Source organism: Panulirus ornatus, chromosome 43, assembly GCF_036320965.1.
Source record: "Panulirus ornatus isolate Po-2019 chromosome 43, ASM3632096v1, whole genome shotgun sequence".
Classification (NCBI taxonomy): Eukaryota; Metazoa; Arthropoda; class Malacostraca; order Decapoda; family Palinuridae; genus Panulirus; species Panulirus ornatus.
The window spans coordinates 10,965,808-10,992,195 of NC_092266.1; the positions used below are offsets into that span (position 1 = coordinate 10,965,808).

At 42.1% G+C, this 26,388-nt stretch overlaps 1 protein-coding gene across 3 annotated transcripts; it reads left to right on the forward strand.

The window, feature by feature from the left end:
* Nucleotides 1-55: 55 nt before the first annotated feature.
* LOC139762309 (uncharacterized) lies at nt 56-23,788 on the forward strand. Of its 3 annotated transcripts, none has more exons than XM_071686928.1 (9): nt 56-192; nt 4,032-4,142; nt 8,000-8,599; nt 12,707-13,407; nt 16,381-16,519; nt 17,495-17,652; nt 18,307-18,428; nt 20,579-20,702; nt 21,336-23,788. In XM_071686928.1, exons 1-9 carry the CDS (start codon nt 124-126, stop codon nt 21,475-21,477), a joined length of 2,166 nt encoding a protein of 721 aa, XP_071543029.1. In that variant the 5' UTR covers nt 56-123; the 3' UTR covers nt 21,478-23,788. The 3 variants fall into 3 exon arrangements, with proteins under 3 accessions (XP_071543029.1, XP_071543030.1, XP_071543031.1); XM_071686929.1 differs by having other exon boundaries at nt 16,396-16,519; XM_071686930.1 differs by lacking the exon at nt 4,032-4,142.
* The last annotated feature ends 2,600 nt before the right edge of the window (nt 23,789-26,388 follow it).

Genomic DNA, 26,388 nt, shown 5'->3' on the forward strand with positions numbered 1-26,388 from the left:
GCGACGCGCTCGATACAATACGGCCTCCGTGTGGTCAGTCGCTAGGGATCTCTCACGTGAGATGATCACGCCTCTAGTCTTCCAGCTGTGTCAATTAAATACCTCTTAAAAATCTACTTCCAGATGAAACCAGCCGACCTCTCGCCTCGTAACGATGACGGCTCAAGTCAAGACAGCTCTTTGGATAATGAGGTGAGCGCATCTTCTTTTCTATACAAGTTTGGATAATGATGCACAAAATTATTTCACATCAGTGTGGAGATAAATTGCAAAAGGTAAGAAATTATATATATATATATATATATATATATATATATATATATATATATATATATATATATATATATATATATATATATATATTCCAATTAGACACACAGGGACAATCTGCACTTTATTTCCAAGCTACAGTTCTAACCACGCTATCTATCACTGATCAACCACGATCAACGTTTCCGAATAAATACCATACTGTTCTCTAAGGAAGTCTTGCTTCAAATCACTGAAACTTGGAGACAGCCGTTGTTTCCACCTTATGTGTGTCATCATCTATTTGTACTGTACAGGAGGGAGTTTACTCGCGAGAGGCACCATCTCTGAAAATTCTCCACTGTCACACAAATTTCTGCACGCTGACTGCAATAACCATGTCTTCAGTCACTGTATTCCATTCATCCGTCACTCTTGTACTATAAAAGTACAGCACTTTTTCGCATCTTTTTTTAACAAGTATCTTGTTTATTTTCAAGTTATGTCCTCTGCTTGATCTGTCTCTATATCTCTAGAGGAACTAGTTCCTCTACCACGTCATCAATCTTTCAAAAAGTTAAAGGTTAAGATCAGGTCACCCCTCATTTTTTCCTATTCCAAGGTGGGCAAAGTTAAGACGTCTAAACTTCTCTTTATCTTAGTTCTCTTAAGTCTGGTACCATTTTCGTTATCCTCCTCTGGACCTTCTCTATTGGTTCTTTGTGTGTCTTTAGATGCGATGGCCTAACGTGGGAGCATATTCTAGTTTCTGTCTTATGCAGTAAACACTTTGTTGAAAATTTCCTTATCAATGAACTTGATTGTAATTTTAATCTTACTAGCAGACAGTTGGTCTCCTTAATTCTTGTACTAAGGTGGTACTCTGGTGATAGGTGAAGTCTGTTCGCAAGTCCTTCTCGCACACAAATTTCCTTACATATGATAATCAATCGGGATCTTCTTTCGCTGTGAACCTTTCTCATTATTTTACACACAATTGGGTTACATTACATTGCATTACCTTCAACTTCATCAGTCATGCATCAGAAACAACTATGGACTCTGTCAAAGTCTCTTTGTAAGATGATGCAATCATTCACGCTTTTCACTTCCCTCATGATTTTTCCTTCATACATAAAGCTATTCAGGTGGGATTCCATACCTTCTGGTAGAATATTCACATACCTCAAGAAGGGAAATAGTCCCAGAACAGAGCCCCGCGGCACTCCACCACTGACCTCAACCTTCGTTCCTTTCCACCGAAATAACATTTAGTGAAGGCGTCTCGTCCTTTTTCCTACTTAGTGATTCACCTTCTTACTCAGCCTCTCATGCTGTACGGTAGCAGTGTCAAATGCTCTCCGGCAGTCCAGATACAAACATTCCGCTCAGCCTTCCCCTTCTGTCTTTGACAAAGCTCACTCCCTCATCGTAATTTGAGAGGCTTGTTAGTGTGTGTGTGTGTGTGTGTGTGTGTGTGTGTGTGTGTTATAACCATGTATATATTCACTCAGTGCTTTTTCTAAGTAAGTTTATATGAATGTCTTCGTCTGACGTTAAGTTCTTACGGACTTGTATGTCTGTGTGCCTTACTAATTACCATCATGATGTAGGTACTGTACGCGGTGAATAGGCAGCCTTCCCACCACTAGACGTGGTAGTTGGGTGGATGTTGAACCTGTATGAATCAGTTTCCTCCTACAGTGATATGACCTTACATTACGTTTTCATCAGCCACCCGTGCCTACCCCGCCATATTGCTTTTAATGAAACACCAAAATGAATTTTTGTAATACATTTAACGATAATTGTACCGACTAAATTCGATATGATTATTTTCCACCATTCTGAGAGCTTCATGGGAATAAAATTGATACCCCGTTTCTATTTTTAGACTCTCATTTTTTTTCTAGATGTAGACGTCGTCTTTAAGTCTGCTGAATACTGGAAATACATCCAAGTTTTATGTCCTGATGACCCTGCTAGACCTGGTCAAACTCCCCACCGCAGACCCCGTTCAAATCTGACACATAGTTATAGACCTTATATTATGAACCTTTCAACCTCGCACCATAAACTTCGAAAGTCTCTCTGAACTACAGACCCCGCCAGACTCTGTGCTATGTACCATCTCCCTGTACTACACACCCTGCACTGTGAACCCTCGACCAGAACCTTGCACAGTGAACCATCTCCCTGCACTACACACCCTGCACTGTGAACCTCGACCAGAACCTTACACTGTGAACCATCTCCCTGTACTACACTTTCTGCACTGTGAACCTCGACCAGAACCTTACACAGTGAACCATCTCCCTGTACTACACACCCTGCACTGTGAACTTCGACCAGAACCTTCCACAGTGAACCATCTCCCTGCACTACACATCCTGCACTGTGAACCCCCTACCAGAACCTTACACAGTGAACCATCTCCCTTTACCACACACCCTGCACTGTGAACCCTCGACCAGAACCTTACACAATGAACCATCTCCCTGTACTATGGATCTCACCAGACCAAATTCTTCATGATTTTCTATCTTCCTAAATTCAAGACTCCACCAGACCCTGTGCTACGAACCGTCATCCTAGGACAACAGACCTTCCTGGACGAGAAGTGAAGGACCTCCTTCCACAATCACTACGGTCGGAGGAACACCTGTAATAGCAAACTATTTATGTACCCGAGATAGACAGGTGCCGTGAGAGAATCGATCAGGTCCCGCGATGTTTCAGGTGAAGATGCCACAGGAATGACTGGGGATCGGATGCATGTGGAAGTACCATGTGTAGATACAGGTGGTGTGAGTAAAGAGGTTGGCTTAAGTTGACGAATCAGTGTACGAAATGAAATCAAAGCACTTTTATAAGTGTGAAAACTTCTGTTTCACCTTACTGCACTGGGAATTGAGTGAGGATGGGTTTAAGAGGTAGTTTGTACCTGATATATCCTACGTGTAGGCAGCATGTACCTAGTACACCTCACGGGGAGCCAGAATGTACCTCATACACCTCATAAGAAAGTGGTACCTGGAACACGTCATAGGGAGGCTGTACGTACCTGGTACACATCATGGGGAGGTCGAACACCCTTATAGGACTGCTGTATATACCTGGTACATGTCATGAGGTGGTAGTATATACCTGGTACATGTCATGAGGAGGTAGTATCTACCTGGTACATGTCATGGGGAGGTAGTATATACCTAGTACATGTCATGAGAAGGTAGTATATACCTGGTACATGTCATGGGGAGGTAGTATATACCTGGTACATGTCATGAGGAGGTAGTATATACCTGTTACATGTCATGAGGACGTAGTATATACCTGGTACATGTCATGAGGAGTTAATATATACCTGGTACATGTCATGGGGAGGTAGTATATACTTGGTACATGTCATGAGGAGGTAGTATATACCGGTTACATGTCATGGGGAGGTAGTATATACTTGGTACATGTCATGAGGAGGTAGTATATACCTGGTACATGTCATGGGGAGGTAGTATATACCTGGTACATGTCATGAGGAGGGAGTATATACCTGGTACATGTCATGAGGAGGGAGTATATACCTGGTACACGTCATCCGGAGGCTGTCTGTACGTGCAGTCGCCACATGGGCGCTGAGTTATTTAGTAAGATGATCAGGAGAGAGAGAGAGAGAGAGAGAGAGAGAGAGAGAGAGAGAGAGAGAGAGAGAGAGAGAGAGAGAGAGAGAGAGAGCAGGACAACTGCAGCAAGACAAGTGTCAGTAACAACCATACTCCTGGCAGGAGGGCAGCAGCAGGAGTGCGCCGAGGTCGTCCTCCAGGAGCGGTAGCCGCACTTACTACTGCACCATCTGCCACACCTGCTCACCTGACGGCGGACACCACCATACACAGGTAACCCCACCTGACCCTTGCGTAAATCACTCGCAGTCACCTCCATCATCGACAGGTAATCTTATCTGTTACTCGTCAGGTAAATTCAGTCCACAATCAAGTAACTCACAGTCGCTCATAAGTAACTCTCCTCTCTGGCCAGTGGATGAGATGAGAGTAGTTGTTGCCTCTCAAAGTATCTATATATAATTAATCTTTTCCTTCCCATTGTGATCCTCTTCTTCCAAACAACTCCCTTTCATCACACAGTAGACTCTCTTCTCGGAAATCATCATCCATGCTCTTAAACACGGTACAGGAGACCTTCGTGGTGTAGTGGTTAGCGTTCCTGACAGTGACTGACGCATTCCGAGCCTCTCATGGTCGAGCGCATAGGTTCCAATTCTAGTTGCGCCAGTCGGTTCACGGTCAACCCAGCTGCTCATCCATCGCTAAGGGTTATTCGAAAAAATGGGTACCTGGTTCAGGTTAGGGTATAAATGCACAGCGTTAATGAGATGGCCTTAATTACAGCTTCATTTGCTTGTGCCGTCTCAGCTAACATAAAAAAGACAGGCATCTTACCCTCCATTGTCACAATGCTACCAACTATGTCACAGTACCTGGGAAGATCCCCAGCAGGAGGGCGAATGGCAGGCAGACTGTGGCTGGTTCGGCATTATCACCTTCAATGGAATGAGAAGCTGTAGCGTCCGCTTCTGTTCATTAAGGGTCAGGTCAAAGGCCAGACTACCATTTCCAAAGGTCGTTCTGTTGTGTTCCTGCGTTATTCCGTAGTGCTCAAGAGATTAACAGAAAAAAAAAAATATGTATTCGTGTGAAAATATTATGCTGGTTAAAGTCGGCGAAGACTTCATAAAAAATTATTCTTCGAAAATTAAAAGTGATTTTCAGACATTATCTCGCCATGTTTCAATCATTTTCTTTTTTCTTTTCTTTTTTTTCGTCCGGGAAAAAACGTTCATTCAAACTTTTTTCTTTCAAGCTCAGTAAATATACACCAGTCATGATATTCTTTACGGTAACATTTCCGAAATTGAATAGACGCAGCTGATGAATAAAATCTTTTATGTCGGAACGTACCGTACGCATACATTTTTTTTTTTTCTTAATTTCATGTGAGATATCATCGACCAGGAAGCCGACATCAATGAGTTTTGAGGTAACCTCCCGATAGCGGCCGTCGGCACTACACTACGCTCGCTTACATGACTGGAGCTCCACATGCTGTACACAAACTTCTAAGTAAATGATTGAAGGAGTGGGCTTAGTCACTCTGAATAATCAATACCTTTCTATAACACGAGTGTGAACAACTCGACTGAACTCTCCCGTCATTAGAGCGACCTACTATGTACGAAAAGTTTGTTAGAATCAATTTAGGTAGTTACACTTCCCGGAAGGAACGTTGCCATAAGAGGATGGTTTATTTCTTACTTGTTCTCCTCGTTTCTCTCATTTATACATTTATTCCTCCAAAATAAGGGAACAACATATTTCAGTTCCATGAAAATAACTTCGAACAACATATTTCAGTTGCATGAAAATAACTTCAAACAACCGTACAACCTCATCCACATTATATCATATTTACGTTTTGGAGTCAGTGACTCACCGCGTGGCAATTGTGAGAACATATCTTGCGTGAGGGTTCCAATATTGGCGACCGTTGATGCACTTAAGATATGGATGGAGTGACAATACGTTGGAGAGATCCAGGTCATCGCTAATGGCGATACAAATAAGAAAGCTGTTCTGTGGTCGGGGAATATTTCCTAGTACGTGTAGTCGAACACAGACATTTTTTTTTTTTTTTTTTGTACTTTACCATGTATTGATCCATACCTAAGTGGAGATATCGTTCATTCATTAGGATTTCATGTCCATATGATAGAACTTGACATGTAGATATGTGGGAAAATGATTTATCAAACTGGCACACTGAAGAGAAAATATATCCATCTAATATCAGCTTAACCTAACCTTTCGTCATTTGACTTTCAAAGTGAGATAATATGAATAGATAAGCATTAGACTACAAGCTACAAAACACATGAGGCAACCGACTGACCTTTACTAGCCTTAGGGTTCCCCTGGCTGGCGGGTCTGGCTGTAAAGGTTGGGTTAGTCTTTTCCATCGGCTGCCAGCGGGTGCGAGGCATCTGGAAACCAACCTCTCACGCTAGGGAATTTACCCTCTCATCACGGGAGTGACGATGTGCAGGTACGATTACATTTTCCTTGTCAATTTCTGATGATCATGGACAGGGGCGTATCCATGATCTGGTCAGTGTGGCAGCAGCCAAAATAATTATGAAAAACTCAAGAACAAGATGAGTTAGAATATGCTCAATGTATCAGAGAATTTTGCACCTTTTGATTTATCTAGATGCTAAAAGAAATCACAAATAACTCAAACTCTCATGAAATTGAATACAGGTGTTGTGCATAAGTTTAATATGAGACCGGCGACCACATTCAAATGAAAATGTATTTGAGAACATAAAAGCTGATGACCGAGAAGTGTGTTCAGTGAAACACACTGACATGCGTGCATCTAGAGAAAATTTTATGATAAAATATTGTCCTGTTTTAGGACTGTGATGAAAATGACAAAGGTGTTTCAGTTGATCAATGGTGTAAATCACAGTTAAATCAACATACATCCACGTTCATTTTTCCTTTCGAAGGACTAAACAGGCGTCCTAGTTACGTTCTCTTCGTTGTATACCAAATGATTGTTACATTTCTTTCTTGTATCTCCCCTGATGGTGTCATTATTACACGAAAGTGCACTTGGGAACTTATCGTGTTTCATTTCCCCGTGGACTCATAGGAATATATATATATATACATATATATACATATATATATATATATATATATATATATATATATATATATATATATATATATATATATATATATATATATATATATATTGAGTACGTAGAGTAGGCTATACTTTATAACAAATCACCTCTTCCCTTCGGATACGCCTTTGGTCATGGTTATACAAAGTACCGAAAGATGAATAACTTCTTTCAGCAGTTCTGAGTGAATGTCAAGAGTAGATTGGAAAGCCGAACGTTGCAAAACGAACGAAAAAAAAAACACGAATAACACTAGGATAGTTTGAACGCGATTGCCCGTTTAAAACAATTTTTCCATGCAAATAAATCGCCAGTTGTAATCCATCCATCTATTTCATCATTGAGCCTTCACCTTCCATCCACCTCTCCTCTCCCACTTACTTGAATTCCTGACATTTGTCTGGTGAATCAGAACTCTCAAAAGCCCTATTTTCAGCATAGGCTACTCCGCTAATCATATTCGGCAACTTGCTTCTCTGTACATATATCTATATCCTTCCACATATTTTCCAATTCTAGACTAAACCTGAGTTGGCTTGGTCAACATGGTTAGTATGAATTCTATTCAATGCTCAGTTCGAAACGAAATCATTATTTTGATTCTTCTATAATGAACGAAATGATTGCTTAACAAATATCAGTCATGCAAGAGAAAAGCTTAAAGAAATGCATGTTTTATTAATATTTTCGACAGAAATTTGTTCATACTAATTTTTAGGATATTGATATCAATTCCTGGAATTTGGCGAAAATGATAAATGAGGAAGTTTACAACATTAGTTGCAAATTATAAAGTACCATCTCGAGAGAAAGGCTCTGTGGCCATTGCTCTCTGAGATGGTTGTAGCCCTAGCAACCTCCACTGCAAAATACACCTGATATAACTTTTTGAATCTGTGACTGACCTGATCCATGACGGTAATTGATAATCAAATCTCATTCATGACGACCTCCTCATCTGTACGTGTGTCATCCATGTTTCAGAGCAACAGCGAATCTCCCAGGGTGGAAGCAGTGAATAAAGACACCGCCAATAACAACACCACCATTAACAACACTGCCAACAACAACACTGCCAACAACAGCACAGCTAACAACAACACCGCCAACAATAACCCTACCGCCATTAATAACACCACTAATAAAAACATCACCAACAATAAACGTGAGGAAGGTGTTGACCCCAGTGATAGTGAGGGCCCGTGTGGTGACAGCGAGACGGAGAGCGACGCGCCAAAGGGACGGTTGAAGAAGCCGTCGTCCGGAAGAGCCAGCATGAGTGGCATGGAGTCCCCGCACGATGTGGACCTCATGGAGGTCATCAAGATACCTGAGGTGAGCACCAGGAGGCCCATCACGGAGGTGTTGTCGCAAGTGGTCAAACTTGAAAGGTCGTCCTCGTCGTCGGCGTCAGAACTGACGAGGACCTCAGAAGCCCCAGACATAGTGACCTCGACGACGAAGGGGCGGGCGAGGAAAATGGCGCCGCCCAAGAGGGCGTCGAGTGGGGAGCAGCGTGGCGCAGACGTGACCACCCTGGCCATATTGTGCCAACACTACGCTCAGCTCGTGCAAGCACTCAAGGTAGGCGTCTGCACCATCTTCTTGCGTATGGACTTTAGATTAGCCATTCTCACCAGCTGAACGCTGGTTAATTTGCTCTTGTTGTTATGAACCGACATGTGAATACTACTGGCATACACACAAAACCAGTTAACGAACATGTAAAGGATTTAAGGCACACTCCTCTGTTCTTAACACTACCTCGCTAATGCGGGAAATGGCAGATATATATATATATATATATATATATATATATATATATATATATATATATATATATATATATATATGTGTGTGTGTGTGTGTGTGTGTGTGTGTTGTGTGTGTGTGTGTGTGTGTGTGTGTAATGTGCACGTGCGTTAGTGGCCATAAACATAGGTACGTACAAAAATCAATGTGTATAGACACAGACACGAACAAAAGCACCAGATAATCAAACAAAAACTAAGAACCCGAAGCGCTCAGGCGAAATAGTGAGATATGGAGAGGTAATGGTTTTTCGTTCGTGCTAGGCTGTCCCTTGTCCGGCCAGGCCTGGACGCTATCGGTGAATCATGTTTCCGGGAGACAGAGGGTTGAGTAGGGAAGACAGGGAACCGAGGAGTTAGAACAGGAGTGGGGACGTGTAACCCAGGAGGGAAGGAAAATGTCCCGGCCGATACAGTTCGCCTGTAAAGGCAATAAGAAAATTGTATTATGTAGCCACATGGATGAAAAAGCACGAGAAGTGGAGGTGTATCTCATTACAAAATCTAAGTGATATTTTCTCCCTTATTCCCAACGTTACCTCGGCAGACTGTATTTGAATTAGGCTCCGTTAGGTCGGGTTTGATCTAACTTTGGATTTGAATATTGTTGTCTACTGTCGTGTAGTCTTGGGTTGTAAAACTTGATTTCATTAAAGGTCACCCGATATTAGACAAGGTGGCGGACATGACAGGACCTTAGAGGAAAATTTTCACCTGGCTCCTTCCCTTGTTCTCTCCTTTTAGAAAATAATGACCTAGGAGTTCCAGCCCAACGCTCCTGCACCTGTTTTACTTGCCTCCTACGACACGCATGTGTTAAGTGGATGGTATATTTCCTACGGTATCCCTTAAGATAATAATTATAATAATAATAATAATGATAATAATAATAATAATAATAATAATAATAACAACTAATGATAATGACAATAAGTACTAATGATAATAGGCACAGGTTTGTTGAGGGGGGGGATGGTGAGGCGGGACACCGATGAATCAGCGCCGGCCACTATCGACCAGACCATGGGAGACGACCATGGTGGCCATTCATTATTCACCAACAGGTATCATGGCCTGGTTTCAGTATTGTGTTTTCCGTTAACAACCTTGCTACTTATAACAGTCTAGTGGCCCCAGACGCATGTAAATACTTTAGCGAAATAAAAAAAAAGAAAAAAAAAACACCGACGAGCAACATTACACACTAAATTATTCAGTGGAGGATGGTATGGGCGCACATAATTCACAGTATCATTACACTGTCGCAGTAAATACCCTCAAAGGGTATTTTCTAGATGGGCAAAAGGCATGTATATCAATTTTCCACTTGATATATTCGCACACAGGGAACTGTGTTTGTTGGCAATGCAATAAGATCCCGGTCTGATATGGCTTCATGTTCCTGTTTTTAATTCTATCGATTTGCTGTGAACACACACGCACACACATACACAAATACATATACAGAAAGGCAGACGCTCACTTACAAACATGCACAAGTAAACATACAAGCACACGCGTAAAAATACATACGAATTTAAAGAAATACGTAAGTATTCTCCTCCTGGTCCAGGAGCGAGGCTATTATTAATAACTCCTGTATATCTTCCCTAGTTCTCCAGCACTAGGCTGTGGAAACGAAACCCAGAAATCAGCTTTAAGGAAAGACAACATGGATCAATCTTACTCCCAGCTTCAGTCCAATATTTTTCATCCTGCTGTTATCTTTAGATTCAATCATTGGAAATACGGCGAAACAAAGAGTGCGGCGGTATCTTTTATAAGGCAAGAGGGACGGTAATGAAGACACGAACCCCAACTTCCTGACGTGTCTGGAGAGCCAAGATGGGCCCCTCTTGCACCACACTCTGAGAGGGGAGGTATTTCTTGCTGCTCCCAAGGAAACATTTCAAATGCAGTTCGTCCTCAATTCCTACGCGCGTCACTGACGGTTACTTGATGAAAATAAGAGCCGCGCGCCCGCCTCAGTTTCAGGCGTTTCCCATCACCCGACCTAGACATGATTATCAGAATAACTTAACCGAGACATCGATGCTCCTCATGAAATTAATAACTGCTACAACCGCTAAAAATAACCTTGTTACAACAGCCAAACTTAATAACCTTGCTACAACAGCCAAACTTAGTAACCTTGCTACATCCGTTTAACTTAATAATCTTGCTACAACCTACAGACTTTATTACCTTGTTCCGACCGCTAAACTTTGCAAGTCTGCCTTCTCATGATACCCCCACCAGTGACGTTCTGCTCGTCTAAAAGCCATGTTGTCTTCCTCTTCGAAATCTATTTGATTACTCATCTCCCTCTGTACTCTATAACTTTTGCCTCCCTCCCTTTCTTTTTTATTTAAGATCTGGTTTGAATGGGAAATTTTGTCGTTGAAGAGTTGGGCTTATATATAGTACCGAATTTCGTTCTGATCTCTGAAGTAGCATACATCAGCAAGGCTCTATCTAGACAAAATCACATACACAGATTATATCCTCACTGTTAAGCATGCGTTCAAATGAACAAAATAAGTTGAACAGAAAATCGTTCAAGAAAATGTGATTATTGTAGTGTCTTTTGTTGACGTCCGTCGACAATATGACAAGAAAAGAAATTCGGAGCCACAAGGATGACGGGAATATGGTATCTGGCACTAATGTTTGCTCGTTCTTTTGTTTAACCCCCTCCCCGGTCGCATCCTTGCATCTCAGTATCATCAGCATTCCACGTCAGCAGTCTGGTATCTCCAGAATCAATGGCGTTCGACATGTATGATGTTATCTGTTACAGACCTCACCTACATCTAAGGGCCTGAACTCCAACGCTCGGCTCTCTCTCGATTATATATCTGCCCCGAGCTACGTATATCCTTCTCTGGCTCTCACCTACTAGTCCAACTTATCCTCAGTTCAAAAGTCCGGATGAATGTTACAAAAAATATGGCGCGAAGATTTTATTGTGCTAATAGGAATCGTTTTTACGTTTACGTTCGATTTCAGGCCTTGACGAGCGTTCAGGGTAGAGCGTCGTCTCAAACCGTGGAAATTCAGGCTTAATAACTGTATTTCAGTGGTACCCGTGAACGTCACCAGAGGGTCATACACTACGCACTAGAGCACATGATTCTCACGCAGGAGTCACGTTTAATTCTCGATCGTTGCTGGAACAGAGGCCTCGTCCCACACACCCGTACATCACTAGTTAGAAATCAAGCTTCTTAGCTCATAGTGGGTCACCAAGCTCTTCTCTGCTTCCTTTTTCAAAAAGAAAAAAAAATCGTAACAACACATATCTACTTAGATTCGGTGACGAATCAGACCGGCGTCACCATTCGAGGTAGACTGGATGGTTCCTGGGACCACTTCATCGACATAAGTGACAGGAGCCAACTCTAGTCTTCTAGAGAACTCTTACTATTATCATTTGTGTAACTTTTGCGGATTGAAATTTACTCTTTCCGCTGCAGAACAACATGTCCACTAACACACGATAATCGGACCAACTCATGTAGAAATCTTCGTATATATAATTCAATATCACGCGAGGTCAGCACGCGTGCATTATCCTCGCATGTTTAACTTCTAAACTGATTTCACTTTACCGTAGGATTACTCTATTGTCGCACCATTACTACATATCATCAGTCTCCAGCGGGGACAGATTATATGTTCGACATATTTGTCAGAGTGACAGGCAAATATCTGGTCTGAACTGCACGTCATTAATTTCATAATTCCCTCTAGGCCTCGAGGTTATCGCCACTCACTGAACCATTCCATAACCCTGCCTGTCTTGCATCCTATATCCTAGGGTCATGATCTAGTGAACAGACGTGTTATGACCGGCTCTATCATCCTTCATCCCTTTCAGGAGGAGAACTACTTGCTGTCCTGCGCCAGGAGTCTGCCAGCCACGCCCAAGAGCAACAATTCCCGGGGCGCCACGAGTGAACTCAAAGGGCGGCCGCATCCCGCCAGCTGCAACGACTGCACCAATAAGGGTATCAAGGGCAACTTCACCTGGGAGTCCGAGATGATCAAGAACAGTGAACAGCATCGACCGGCCGGGACGGGCAAGCAGGAGGTAGATGCCTCGACCCCCCTGAGTGAACACTGTAAACTAATATCAGATCTCCAGATGCCGAATTCTCCCAGGAAAATCAAGGTACAAAGAAGTATATCAAGTTCTCGGGATAACTATAACAGTAGAAATTCCCCAAAGCAAAGTCCGGCAAGAGTGAAAGACAGCGAATCCCCTTACGCTAACCCCGGGGCTGACTTGCCCAAGGACAGAAGACCTTGGAACCTCAAGCCTCTACGATCCAATCCCAGCAGACATAAGAGGGACTCTAAACACCACAGGAAAAGTTCATTCAGTTTCTTCAGGGAATCAAAAGACGCCGAAAAAGTTGACACGGGTAATGCCACCGACTCGCCGCTCCTCCGCAGAAACCAGGCGAGCACGGTGCACAACCCAACGGTCGGGGTCTTGTCCTCCAAGATCAGCGAGATGGAGGTCAAGATTCAAGAGATACTGAAGCTGGAGCCTATCGACCTCATACTCAGGGAAAAGTAAGTGTGACGTCTTTGTTGATGAAGGATAACTTGTGGTTTTGTGATGCAATAGTGACTATATAAATCAATGTATAACTCAATATAAAAACCTAATATATATATATATATATATATATATATATATATATATATATATATATATATATATATATATATATATATATATATAGAAAAGATCACAATTTTGCGCGTGATCAAGTGTATTCCTATGAGTCCACGGGGAAAATGAAACACGATAAGTTCCCAAGTGCACTTTCTTGTAATAATCACATCATCAGGGGAGATATAAGAAATATAAGTCAGTTGATATACAACGAAGAGACGTAGCTAGGACGCCGTTTGGCAAACAAGTGATTGTCCATGACAGACAACGAGCGTATCAAACTTATGTGGACAAGGTGAATTGTTTACAAATTTTATCAACAATAAGGTTATTCAATTTGTATAGACCTTCACTAATATCAAGGTTATAATTCTTTGTGTATTTGATAATACAAGATTCAATATTTCTCGTGGTACTAGAGTTAAAGTTAATAACTGAAATGGCATTACTCCAGTCAATACAATGATCATTCTTGTCCTGTTATACTATATTTATGTCGCTTAAGTCTAACAGAAATATCCTTACCATTCTGCCCAACATAAAAGTTATCACTGTTTCTACATGGCACTTTATAGATGCACCCAGGAGAATTTTCTGGTGAATCCCTGATTAAGATATTCTTTATAGCAGTATTGTTGCTGAAGGCAACATTTTCATGGAAGGATTTAAGCAACACGGGAAGTAAAGTAAAATTATTATCAAAAGGGAGAACTAAAATATTCTTGGTGTCAACGGAAGGTTTGGGTTCCACTCTATAAAATGATGTGATTATTACACGAAAGTGCACTTGAGAACTTAAGGTGTTCCATTTTCCCCGAGGACTCACAGAAATATATATATATATATATATATATATATATATATATATATATATATATATATATATATATATATTTTTTTTTTTTTTTTTTTTTTCTTATACCAATCGCCATCTCCCGCATTAGCGAGGTAGCGCTAAGAATAGAGGATGAGGACTGGGCCTTTGAGGGAATATCCTCACCTGGCCCCTTTCTCTGTTTCTTCTTTTGGGAAAAAAAAAAAATGAGGGGAGGATTTCCAGCCTCCCGCTCCCTTCCCTTTTAGTCGCCTTCTACGACACGCAGGGAATACGTGGGAAGTATTCTTTCTCCCCTATCCCCAGGGTAAATTATATGGGAGGGTATTGATTGAGAGGGAGGGTGAAGGCATGTACAGAGCATCAGATTGGGGAAGAGCAGTGTGGTTTCAGAAGTGGTAGAGGATGTGTGGATCAGGTGTTTGCTTTGAAGAATGTATGTGAGAAATACTTAGAAAAGCAAATGGATTTGTATGTAGCATTTATGGATCTGGAGAAGGCATATGATAGAGTTGATAGAGATGCTCTGTGGAAGGTATTAAGAATATATGGTGTGGGAGGAAAGTTGTTAGAAGCAGTGAAAAGTTTTTATTGAGGATGTAAGGCATGTGTACGTGTAGGAAGAGAGGAAAGTGATTGGTTCTCAGTGAATGTAGGTTTGCGGCAGGGGTGTGTGATGTCTCCATGGTTGCTTAATTTGTTTATGGATGGGGTTGTTAGGGAGGTGAATGCAAGAGTTTTGGAAAGAGGGGCAAGTATGAAGTCTGTTGGGGATGAGAGAGCTTGGGAAGTGAGTCAGTTGTTGTTCGCTGATGATACAGCGCTGGTGGCTGATTCATGTGAGAAACTGCAGAAGCTGGTGACTGAGTTTGGTAAAGTGTGTGGAAGAAGAAAGTTAAGAGTAAATGTGAATAAGAGCAAGGTTATTAGGTACAGTAGGGTTGAGGGTCAAGTCAATTGGGAGGTGAGTTTGAATGGAGAAAAACTGGAGGAAGTGAAGTGTTTTAGATATCTGGGAGTGGATCTGGGAGTGGATCTGGCAGCGGATGGAACCATGGAAGCGGAAGTGGATCATAGGGTGGGGGAGGGGGCGAAAATTCTGGGGGCCTTGAAGAATGTGTGGAAGTCGAGAACATTATCTCGGAAAGCAAAAATGGGTATGTTTGAAGGAATAGTGGTTCCAACAATGTTGTATGGTTGCGAGGCGTGGGCTATGGATAGAGTTGTGCGCAGGAGGATGGATGTGCTGGAAATGAGATGTTTGAGGACAATGTGTGGTGTGAGGTGGTTTGATCGAGTGAGTAACGTAAGGGTAAGAGAGATGTGTGGAAATAAAAAGAGCGTGGTTGAGAGAGCAGAAGAGGGTGTTTTGAAGTGGTTTGGGCACATAGAGAGAATGAGTGAGGAAAGATTGACCAAGAGGATATATGTGTCAGAGGTGGAGGGAACGAGGAGAAGAGGGAGACCAAATTGGAGGTGGAAAGATGGAGTGAAAAAGATTTTGTGTGATCGGGGCCTGAACATGCAGGAGGGTGAAAGGAGGGCAAGGAATAGAGTGAATTGGAGCGATGTGGTATAACGGGGTTGACGTGCTGTCAGTGGATTGAATCAAGGCATGTGAAGCGTCTGGGGAAAACCATGGAAAGCTGTGTAGGTATGTATATTTGCGTGTGTGGACGTATGTATATACATGTGTATGGGGGGGGGGGCCATTTCTTTCGTCTGTTTCCTTGCGCTACCTCGCAAACGCGGGAGACAGCGACAAAGTATAAAAAAAAAAATATATATATATATATATATATATATTTATATATATATATATATATATATATATATATATATATATATATATATATATATATATATGAGTCACGTCACGTTATCATACGTAACATCATGTATTGCATGACGTAATATATAAATGACCACCGAAACGATGATGTAGATGATATATATCCCTGAACCTTGAATGCAATGCTACTGATCCATGAGTCATGACCCCATCACATGTCATACACCGTGACTGACGCAGGTCTCCCGCCAGCAGCAGCCTGGACAGGTCGCCGGCCAGGAGGTCGCTGGGCAGTGGCGGGAGCCTCCGCCGGTCAGCCAGCGTGGGCCAGCGGGGGGATTTCTACCGTCACAGCGTCAGGGATACGCGTAAGGACCAGGTATGTGGGTGTAGAGCTGGTGGCTCTGGGTGTGGGGCTGGTGGCTGTAGGTATGGGGCTGGTGGCTGTGGGTGTGGGTCAGGTGGCCGTAGGTTTGGGGCTGCTAGGTGTGCGCCAGGTGGCTGTCGGTGTGTGGCTGATGGCCGTAGGTGACGGGCTGGTAGCTGTGGGTGTGGACCAGGTGGCTGTGGGTGTGGATCAGGTGACTGTGGGTATGGCGCTGGTGGCCGTAGGTGTGGGGCTGGTGGGTGTGGGTGTGGGGCTGGTGGCCGTAGGTGTGGGGCTGGTGGCTGGTGGCCGTAGGTGTGGGGCTGGTGGCTGTGGGTGTGGCGCTGGTGGGTGTGGGGCTGGTGGCCGTGTTGGGCAGGTGGCTGCAATTTAGGAAGGAGTTAATGAGGAAAGATTACAGGGTGTTCAGATAAGTAGCTAATTAGTGAGAAAACGTAAAACAAGGGAGACATTAACAAACAATAAAGAAGGCCAGAAGTAAAGTTTAATGACCCATTAGTGTGGAATAGTAAATTATGCCACAAAGAGGTACCAGTCTAGAATCACTGGTAAAATGTCGAGAGGAATTCAGTAAAAAGGAAATATTTTAACTGATACTACTGAAGGTTATTTGCGAGAGATGCGTGTTTTCGTGGACCCTGAAGGTTATACACACAATAATATCGAGCAGCAATATGAAGTACTTATTATGTTAGAATCATTCCATTTGAGGGATTAATGATATAGTTCCTTCATTTATAAAGAAATGAAAGAAAATGGTCCTCTTGATAAGATAAAGATGTTTTCTTGTACTATCAACGTATTTCAAAAATAATTCCACTATCATGACTGAAAAATCTGATTAAACCTAATTAATTGTAATTGCCATGCCTCGACGGTTATACATTAAAGTAACATTCGAGTTTAGTCAAAAAATATATTAGTCTCGTCAGCTGTATTCTGCAACGTCTCCCCTCGCAACCCCAGCGCCACCAAGACGGGTCGTGCGAGTCGGACGACGTGGGTGAGGAGGGCTGGAGGAAGGGGTGCGGGGCCGGTGGCGGCTGTCAGTACCAGGCCCTCGCCCAAGCTGCACACGTCGAGGTCGACAAACTCAGGCAGCTCGTCCAGCTCCTCAACACCAGGTGAGTGAGACCAGCAACTGTATTCAGTAGTAAGGGAAAGACAGACTCGAGGACCGCAAGTTGTCAACAGAAAGCAAACCTAAGTCTATAACTGGTAAATTACGGGTTAATAATAGGTAATTAACATTAATAATAGGGCATTAAATGATGCCTCAGATAGGGATAGCCCATTAGGAGGTACTCATACGACAAAAGTTAAATAAATCTTGGCGACTTGAAACAAACTGTTCTCAGACAACGCTAGGCGAGTGAATGGACTAGATAACGTTTGGTGAGTAAAGGAAGACCTTAGACAACCATAGGCGAGTACCAGAAAGCTGACAATGTGTAGTGAGTAAGGTGGATCTCAGATGATAGGATGTTAGTTTCTGATGAATTTAGCATTAGGCCATCACCGGTAATTACTAATTAACTATTATTACTAAATGTCAGTAATTGCAAGTGATTAAACCAATGTTAACAGAGGTATGTTACAGACTGTAAGTAATGTTAGTTACTGTTTGAATTATCGTGTTTTGACATACTTTCTTTAAGGCCAGAGACCATTTCTACTACGGTTAAACCTATAGTGCAAGTTTACTATATCCTTTGGCACCAGTATATCACCTGGTTAGGATGTGTAGGGAAGTGAGAGAGAATGTGTTCCTCCTACAGACTGACGGAGCTGAGCGGGAGGATGCTAGAGGCGGAGGCTAAGCTGCGGGAGGAGCAACAGCGGGCGGCCATCATGGAACGATGCCTCGAACGTCGGAGTTTGGAGTCCGGTCGGGCGTCAGGTAGGCAGATGTGGACACTTTTTGTTACCTTTAACCCCACACTGGTTAACGTACGGGAAGTGGGGGAAACAACCAGATCAAACAATATCCAGCTTAAGTTTCTTCTCGTAAGAAGGATTAACAGGGAATCATTATCTCTTAAACCCTAATGTTTTTTACAACAATAAACGGAACCCAACGTCCAAAATGAGTTCAACACGTCAACAACTGCACTGCTGAGGCAGGTCATCAATCCCTCGTCCCAATTAATCCCTTTCATGCTCTGATCACGCAAGTCGAATTCATGTCTCACTTGACATGAAACCGTCACTACCTGTGTTTGATGTTATTAGCAGTTTTTTTCACGGCATGATTTAAAAGTCTTCCATCCTGACCTGACCTGAGGGTTGGTAATGCCTTCTTGGGGTTGGTATAATGCGGAAAGGAACAGTTGTGATGAGAGAGGGCGAAGGTTCCCCCCCACGCTGAATGGATAATAGGATGACGCACGAAATCCAACCATAATGGCAACTGTACGTCAAGATTTGAGAACCAGGAATTCTTCGTATTCAGTGCTTGACTTTGTCTTCAGCACGTGGAAAGGCAGAGGTAACACTGACTGGAAACACGCAACTGAACCCACATGCATATACAAACAAGTTGCCACACTCACACACACACACACACATATATATATATATATATATATATATATATATATATATATATATCAACCAACAACACCATCATAAAACAAAAAGAAACATCTTCCTTACGCTAAAACAACCTATACTCACAATCCTACTCTTCCCCAAACACGCCAAGCATTGACATAACACATTCACACTTCACTTTACTGGACGTACGGCCATCTGCAACGATGCTCCCGGACATGTACGTGTTACACTTTCTCGGTTGTATTCTGGCCATTATTCCATCAGAAACGTCAATTCAACATATCCAAAGGTCCTTCTCGTTCGAGAATAAACTTCCATATTGAAAACCACGCACACCTACTTCAGCGCTTGTCCAGCAATCACCCCACAAACACACATCACCGCACTTTTTGACCGCTAGTCCCGCCTGGTGGACTTGCTACCTTCCTGAGCGATAAGAAAGCCTGCTGAGAGGGGAATTCTGGGAACAAGGGAGAAAGAACTCTACCTACATATCTGCTGCGTGTCGTTGTAGGTTAATCAGAAGGGTTGGAAATTCTCCCCTTCTTCATTATCACCAGAAAAAAGGTAGGAACAGAAGGAAGCAAATGGAGTTTTCTTGAGTATTAAGCTGGTCAGTTCCCGATGCTACTTTGTTTAAAGTGGATATGGTCTGTGGGGCCTGGCTGCGGATAGAGAGCTCTCGTTTCGGTGCATAATACATGACAGCTAGGGAATGGGTAAGCCAGTGAGGCCGTCCTTTCCCTCTTCCCGGCGCTAACGCAGGAAACGATGATATATATATATATATATATATATATATATATATATATATATATATATATATATATATATATATATATATATATATATAATTCAATTATATGTATTTTACCCTGTTGCCTTTTCCGCCTCAGTATCAGGATCAGATAAATGGCCTCACTGGCACATATTCAATCTCTGCTCGTCACGTAACGTAACCAGAGCCCATCATGCCGTCATATCCCACAAAGCACTCCATGGTTTATCGCCACTACTTTATTTACCCTAACTCATCCTACTGACCGAACGTGATCCCCTCCCACCCCATATAACTAATCGATCCAATTCATTTTATCCAGCGCACGCCTCTCACCCTCCTGAATGTTCTGGAGCCTCAAAAACTCTCTCCCAACCGTCTCCAAACTCTCTCCCTCCATCTCCTAGGTCTTCCACTCTCCCTTGTTTCTTTCACCCTTGACTCTTGTCTTCCTTTATTCAGTCTTTCCTCATTCATCCTTTCCATAAGCCCAAATCATTTCAATACACATGGTCGGCCCCGTCAATCAGACTGCACGCACTACTACATCTGTCTGTCGCTGTCCTTTCTTACTTGATCAGTCTGTCTCACACCACATATTATACAAACGAGTAACATTCCCAGTACATTCACCCTCCTCATTTCCTTTGCATTCGAGGCCTAAGTTCACATCCATCCCCTGACCATCACAAGCTTCATTTGCCTGTTCGTTGTAGGTGATGCTGGGTCCCGGCGGGGTCGGAGGTCACCCGGACATAGCTCAGAGCGGGGTGGCCGGAGGCACAGACCAGCCCTCCTGGCGTGGGGCGACGCAGCCACAGAAACTCTGCTCAGGAACAAGTAAGTTCACGCACATCTGTACACAGTGTCCTGACATAAGCATTACTGGTTACAGTCTAACTATTATTCTTTACCGTATCTACTTATGTACTGAGGCTACAGTTACGAAGTTTAGTAAATCGTATATCTCGACAAATTAATGGGAGCAGCATTCTTTCATGCAGGAACACTTGGGTTGTACTTGAATGTACTACATGTTATATGTACATAGTGCAGATGTAGTACTTTATAGGGTAGTACATGACAGAGGCGAGGTAAACCTTACAAGGGAAATAAAGGCAAGGGTATGGAATAAATCGAAGATGTGAGCGCTACATGTAAGATGAGAGGTTAAAGGCGAGTTGCAGTGTTATATGAGATCAGAGATGCATTAATGTTAAGAGTTATTAGTAAAGTTAATCACAGTTGAGGGTGTACCTTAGGGTGTCATACCAGATGAAGGGCCGTGCTGTAGCACTCAAGAAGTTAATGATGCTTATGACAATTCAGGATACACATCAAATCAGCAAATATTTAGCTCTAAAAATAAACTTTGATTCTATCATTTCTTTTTCTTATTCTGCTAAGAATCTTACACCTAACTGACCCTTACAAGTAAGCATAACTCAATCCTTGTCTTTGGTACTTTGACAGAGTGGATATGGCAAGGGAGGAGATCGAACTTCTCCGCCAACACATCGATCTTCTGCTACGCATGCGTCAGGAGGATCTTAAGGTATACGAGTCGACAGTGGACAAGTTTCGACACACGATAGCCTCTGGCACCCAGTGGTAGATAAAAACAGGGACAAGACGGACTCAGCTACCACTGGTACAACAAGTGTGGGACATAAACTCAGCAGTGGACCAAGCCTAGAACATAACCACAGCAGCCGTAACAGGTTAAGCCTACGATACGGTAACTGCAACACTCAATCAGACTTACGAGAGTAAATTCGAGTTGGTTGTGAGAGCCCAACTAAAGAAATGCCTCAACAACCATGGCAGGCTAACTGTGGGACGTGGCATGCAGCCTAAGGTACCCTGAGATGCAACAGCGTTGGGACATTGTCGGGACCGAGTGCAATACCTCTTCGAACTCTTAGCGGTAAACCGACCACATGACACAAGTCACCTTGCAGAAAATGTTGGAACCTCGACACTCTCGTGTACCAACCGAGGAACCAAACCTAAGACGTGACAACAAAAGACACCAGGTGATACATCAACCCTGTTACATGGAAGCAATGAGATGTATATCAATGGTGAGGCACAGTAACCCCCCTCCCTCTCCAGTCTTCACTGACACAATAGAGATATGATTGATAGTTTCGTATACCTTCATTACCTAATCTGACATATATACATGTATATCACTGATATCAATATCCGATCTGGCATGAGCCATCACGGATGGAAGAAAAAAAAAAGTAAAAATTAATTAACCAGGGCTCTGTAGGAACTTTCATACCTTTTTAAAGAAGGAATGCTACTGGGTGAGGGAAAGACGAATGGAGAAATAGAATTCCATACCCTAGTTAGAGTGAGGGTGACTAAAGACACTCAAAACATCCATGGGACACGTCATGTGTGGTAAATGCAACCTTCCTGTTATATCCTTAAGCCACCGGATGAGTGTCAACTGGGAACACAGAGCTACAAGTATTCGGTGACAGGATCACATCACCTTACGCTATGCAACTAATGTTGTTAACTCTACCAGATCTCCGGGTTATACATCAAGCCATGCTAATACCAGAAATACCAAATGCTCTGGAATAATACAAATCAAACATCAGAAAATATTGGATTTATGCACTACCTTATATTGTGTTTGAGCAAAATGCCTGTTCCTTTTACTTAAAATATGTAATTAGGTTTTGAACATCTGTAATTGTATCTGTCCTGGTGACATGGTTGAGTTTTCGATGAGTTAGTGGTATGTCTTGTACTGCCATCCACCTTTTAAAGGCCGGGGACACTTTAAAGTGTCAATCAAACCCCCTCTAGGCACACACGTACAAGGGATGTGACGAAAAATGTGTATTTAGCGATTCACCTTACTTTATCATCTAGTCCTGGATTTTTATGCATGCCATTTTTGTAGTATCACAGTTACATTTCGTAAAACAAAAGCAAAAAAATTGCACATCACAAATCTTTTTCTTTGTAACATATTTTTGCTATTAATATTTGATAGTATCACATGACCATAGTGATATTTCATTTTTGTTTCACTTTAAATACTGTAACGGCAATAAAATCCATTACTTTTGATATCCAAGTGTACTCGTATCCAATAGTACTCCACATTTTTTGATAGAGCTTTACTCCCAAGTTCGTCACGATATTTAATACTGAAAAAGGAATGGATATTCTTTGAGCTGGGGATCACATTAGGCGCTGTGTGAATGTGCATCAAGAAATGTGTCTGGTTATCTGAGGCTGCCGGTGGGCAAGTGCTGAGGTTATATGATTATATGTTAAGCTATAGAATCTAAAGGTTATTCAGTGCTTTATAGCAGGAAACAAAACTTTTATATGAAGTTATATACTTTGGCCTCCTCTAAGAAATTTCAAGTATTAGAGTGTACCATGTAAACCAGCCCATGCTGCAATAATCTCCACATAAAGGACCAGCATTACAGGGCTCGGCTTCCAATATTATTAAACCACTCCTCCTAGACCTCATCCAACTCAATCAGATCGTAATTAGAAGACGAGGAAGACTTTTTAATCATTCTTATGTAAGAATCAAGCAAGCATGAAGAGAAAAAAATATCAAAGTAGTTTGTTAGGCGTACTTATGACTTTATCAGCCAGTTTCGTACACCCTACCTAACCTGACTGGATAATTTCATGTTACTGCTGAAAACTCAACAGTCACAACTGATTAGTGAAAAAAATCTGGATATTAGCCCATCTTCATACTAAAGCCTGATTTCCTAACTTTGTCTAACCTCATTATACCATTACTATATATATCATACTATGACCAAGAGAATAAGCAATCTATTCAGTTTATAGGTAGGCTGGAAAAAAGGACTTGGTCGAGATTACTAGGCAGTATTATAATGTCATGATTATAAATATAAGACTTACAAATGCACATCAATTTCATTTATCCAAATTAGTCTCATTCGGCTTAAGATGACCCTAACAGTACCTGTTGTGCTGGGAAACCACCACAACTGTTGAGTTTGTGGAATACATACAGCCTAATGGTTTTTCAGCGCTTTATAGTACGAAAAAGACGTGGAAATTTTTAAAATCATCAATAAACATGAATTTTAGCTGCCTTTACAACATAATCACTATCCAACCATAAGAAAACCCGATCATTAGGCAGAACTGACCATGAGAGACCCACTACTACAGGAGACTGACTAGTCCGTCAGACCTCTGGATATGAGGAAAACTTTTTTCTGGGAAAGACCAACCCATGGACGGTGCGGCGAAACCACCAACAAACGATCAGTAACTAAACACACACACACACACACACACACACACATATATATATATATATATATATATATATATATATATATATATATATATATATAAACGAACAAAGAGCATATGAACGCGCACCTTCAGAGAACATACAAACCTCCCACAGCCAGGATCGAACCCGGGACCCCTGTGCATGAAGCGGGAGCGATACCGCTAGGATATGATCGCCCCTAATAAGGATATGACTATTTCAATACTATGTACTCGAATACCCTTAGTCTCACGTTGGTGAGCAACGGGGTCTACACCGGTCATTTCCCATCAGGCTCACACAGCCAGCAGTTCGATCCTGGCTGTTGAAGGTTTGTATTTTCTATGAAGGTGCGCGCTCAATATGCACATTGTCCGTATTCATATCCCTCCGCGTTGTACAGTTAGGTTCGTTATATATATATATATATATATATATATATATATATATAATTACATTTACACGTTACCGGACTCTGCCTTCTCGTAGGTACAACGTAAGCGAGTAGTCGCTCTGGCAGGGATGTATCACTGGGAGTTCGGTCTCATCAGAGAACCTCTCACTCCCCAGAGCCATCCACATATCCTTGCTCCTGGAGCCTAAGACGTTTTGGGAAATATCAGGATTATATATATATATATATATATATATATATATACATATATATATATATATATATATATATATATATATATATATATAATCTCCATGGTTGTTTAATTTGTTTATGGATGGGGTTGTAAAGGAGGTAAATGCAAGAGTCCTGGAAAGAGGGGCAAGTATGAAGTCTGTTGGGGATGAGAGAGCTTGGGAAGTGAGTCAATTGTTGTTCGCTGATGATACAGCGCTGGTGGCTGATTCATGTGAGAAACTGCAGAAGCTGGTGACTGAGTTTGGTAAAGTGTGTGGAAGAAGAAAGTTGAGAGTAAATGTGAATAAGAGCAAGGTTATTAGGTACAGTAGGGGTGAGGGTCAAGTCAATTGGGAGGTGAGTTTGAATGGAGAAAAACTGGAGGAAGTGAAGTGTTTTAGATATCTGGGAGTGGATCTGTCAGCGGATGGAACCATGGAAGCGGAAGTGGATCATAGGGTGGGGGAGGGGGCGAAAATTTTGGGAGCCTTGAAAAATGTGTGGAAGTCGAGAACATTATCTCGGAAAGCAAAAATGGGTATGTTTGAGGGAATAGTGGTTCCAACAATGCTGTATGGTTGCGAGGCGTGGGCTATGGATAGAGATGTGCGCAGGAGGATGGATGTGCTGGAAATGAGATGTTTGAGGACAATGTGTGGTGTGAGGTGGTTTGATCGAGTAAGTAACGTAAGGGTAAGAGAGATGTGTGGAAATAAAAAGAGCGTGGTCGAGAGAGCAGAAGAGGGTGTTTTGAAATGGTTTGGGCACATGGAGAGAATGAGTGAGGAGAGATTGACCAAGAGGATATATGTGTCGGAGGTGGAGGGAACGAGGAGAAGAGGGAGACCAAATTGGAGGTGGAAAGATGGAGTGAAAAAGATTTTGTGTGATCGGGGCCTGAACATGCAGGAGGGTGAAAGGAGGGCAAGAAATAGGGTGAATTGGAGTCATGTGGTATACAGGGGTTGACGTGCTGTCAGTGGATTGAAGCAAGGCATGTGAAGCGTCTGGGGTAAACCATGGAAAGCTGTGTAGGTATGTATATTTGCGTGTGTGGACGTGTGTATGTACATGTGTATGGGGGGGGGGGGTTGGGCCATTTCTTTCGTCTGTTTCCTTGCGCTACCTCGCAAACGCGGGAGACAGCGACAAAGTATAAAAAAAAAAAAAAAAAAAAAAAAAATATATATATATATATATATATATATATATATATATATATATATATATATATATATATATTTTTTTTTTTTTTCTCTTTTCATTTCCCATGACAGTTAGAGACTGTGAACGAATGTGGCCTTGAATTTTCCTAGCGGTTTGGATGGTATTGCAGTGGAATTTATTAAAAAAGGGGGTGACTGTATTATTGACTGGTTGGTAAGGTTATTTAATGTATGTATGACTCATGGTGAGGTGCCTGAGGATTGGCGGAATGCGTGCATAGTGCCATTGTACAAAGGCAAAGGGGATAAGAGTGAGTGCTCAAATTACAGAGGTATAAGTTTGTTGAGTATTCCTGGTAAATTATATGGGAGGGTATTGATTGAGAGGGTGAAGGCATGTACAGAGCATCAGATTGAGGAAGA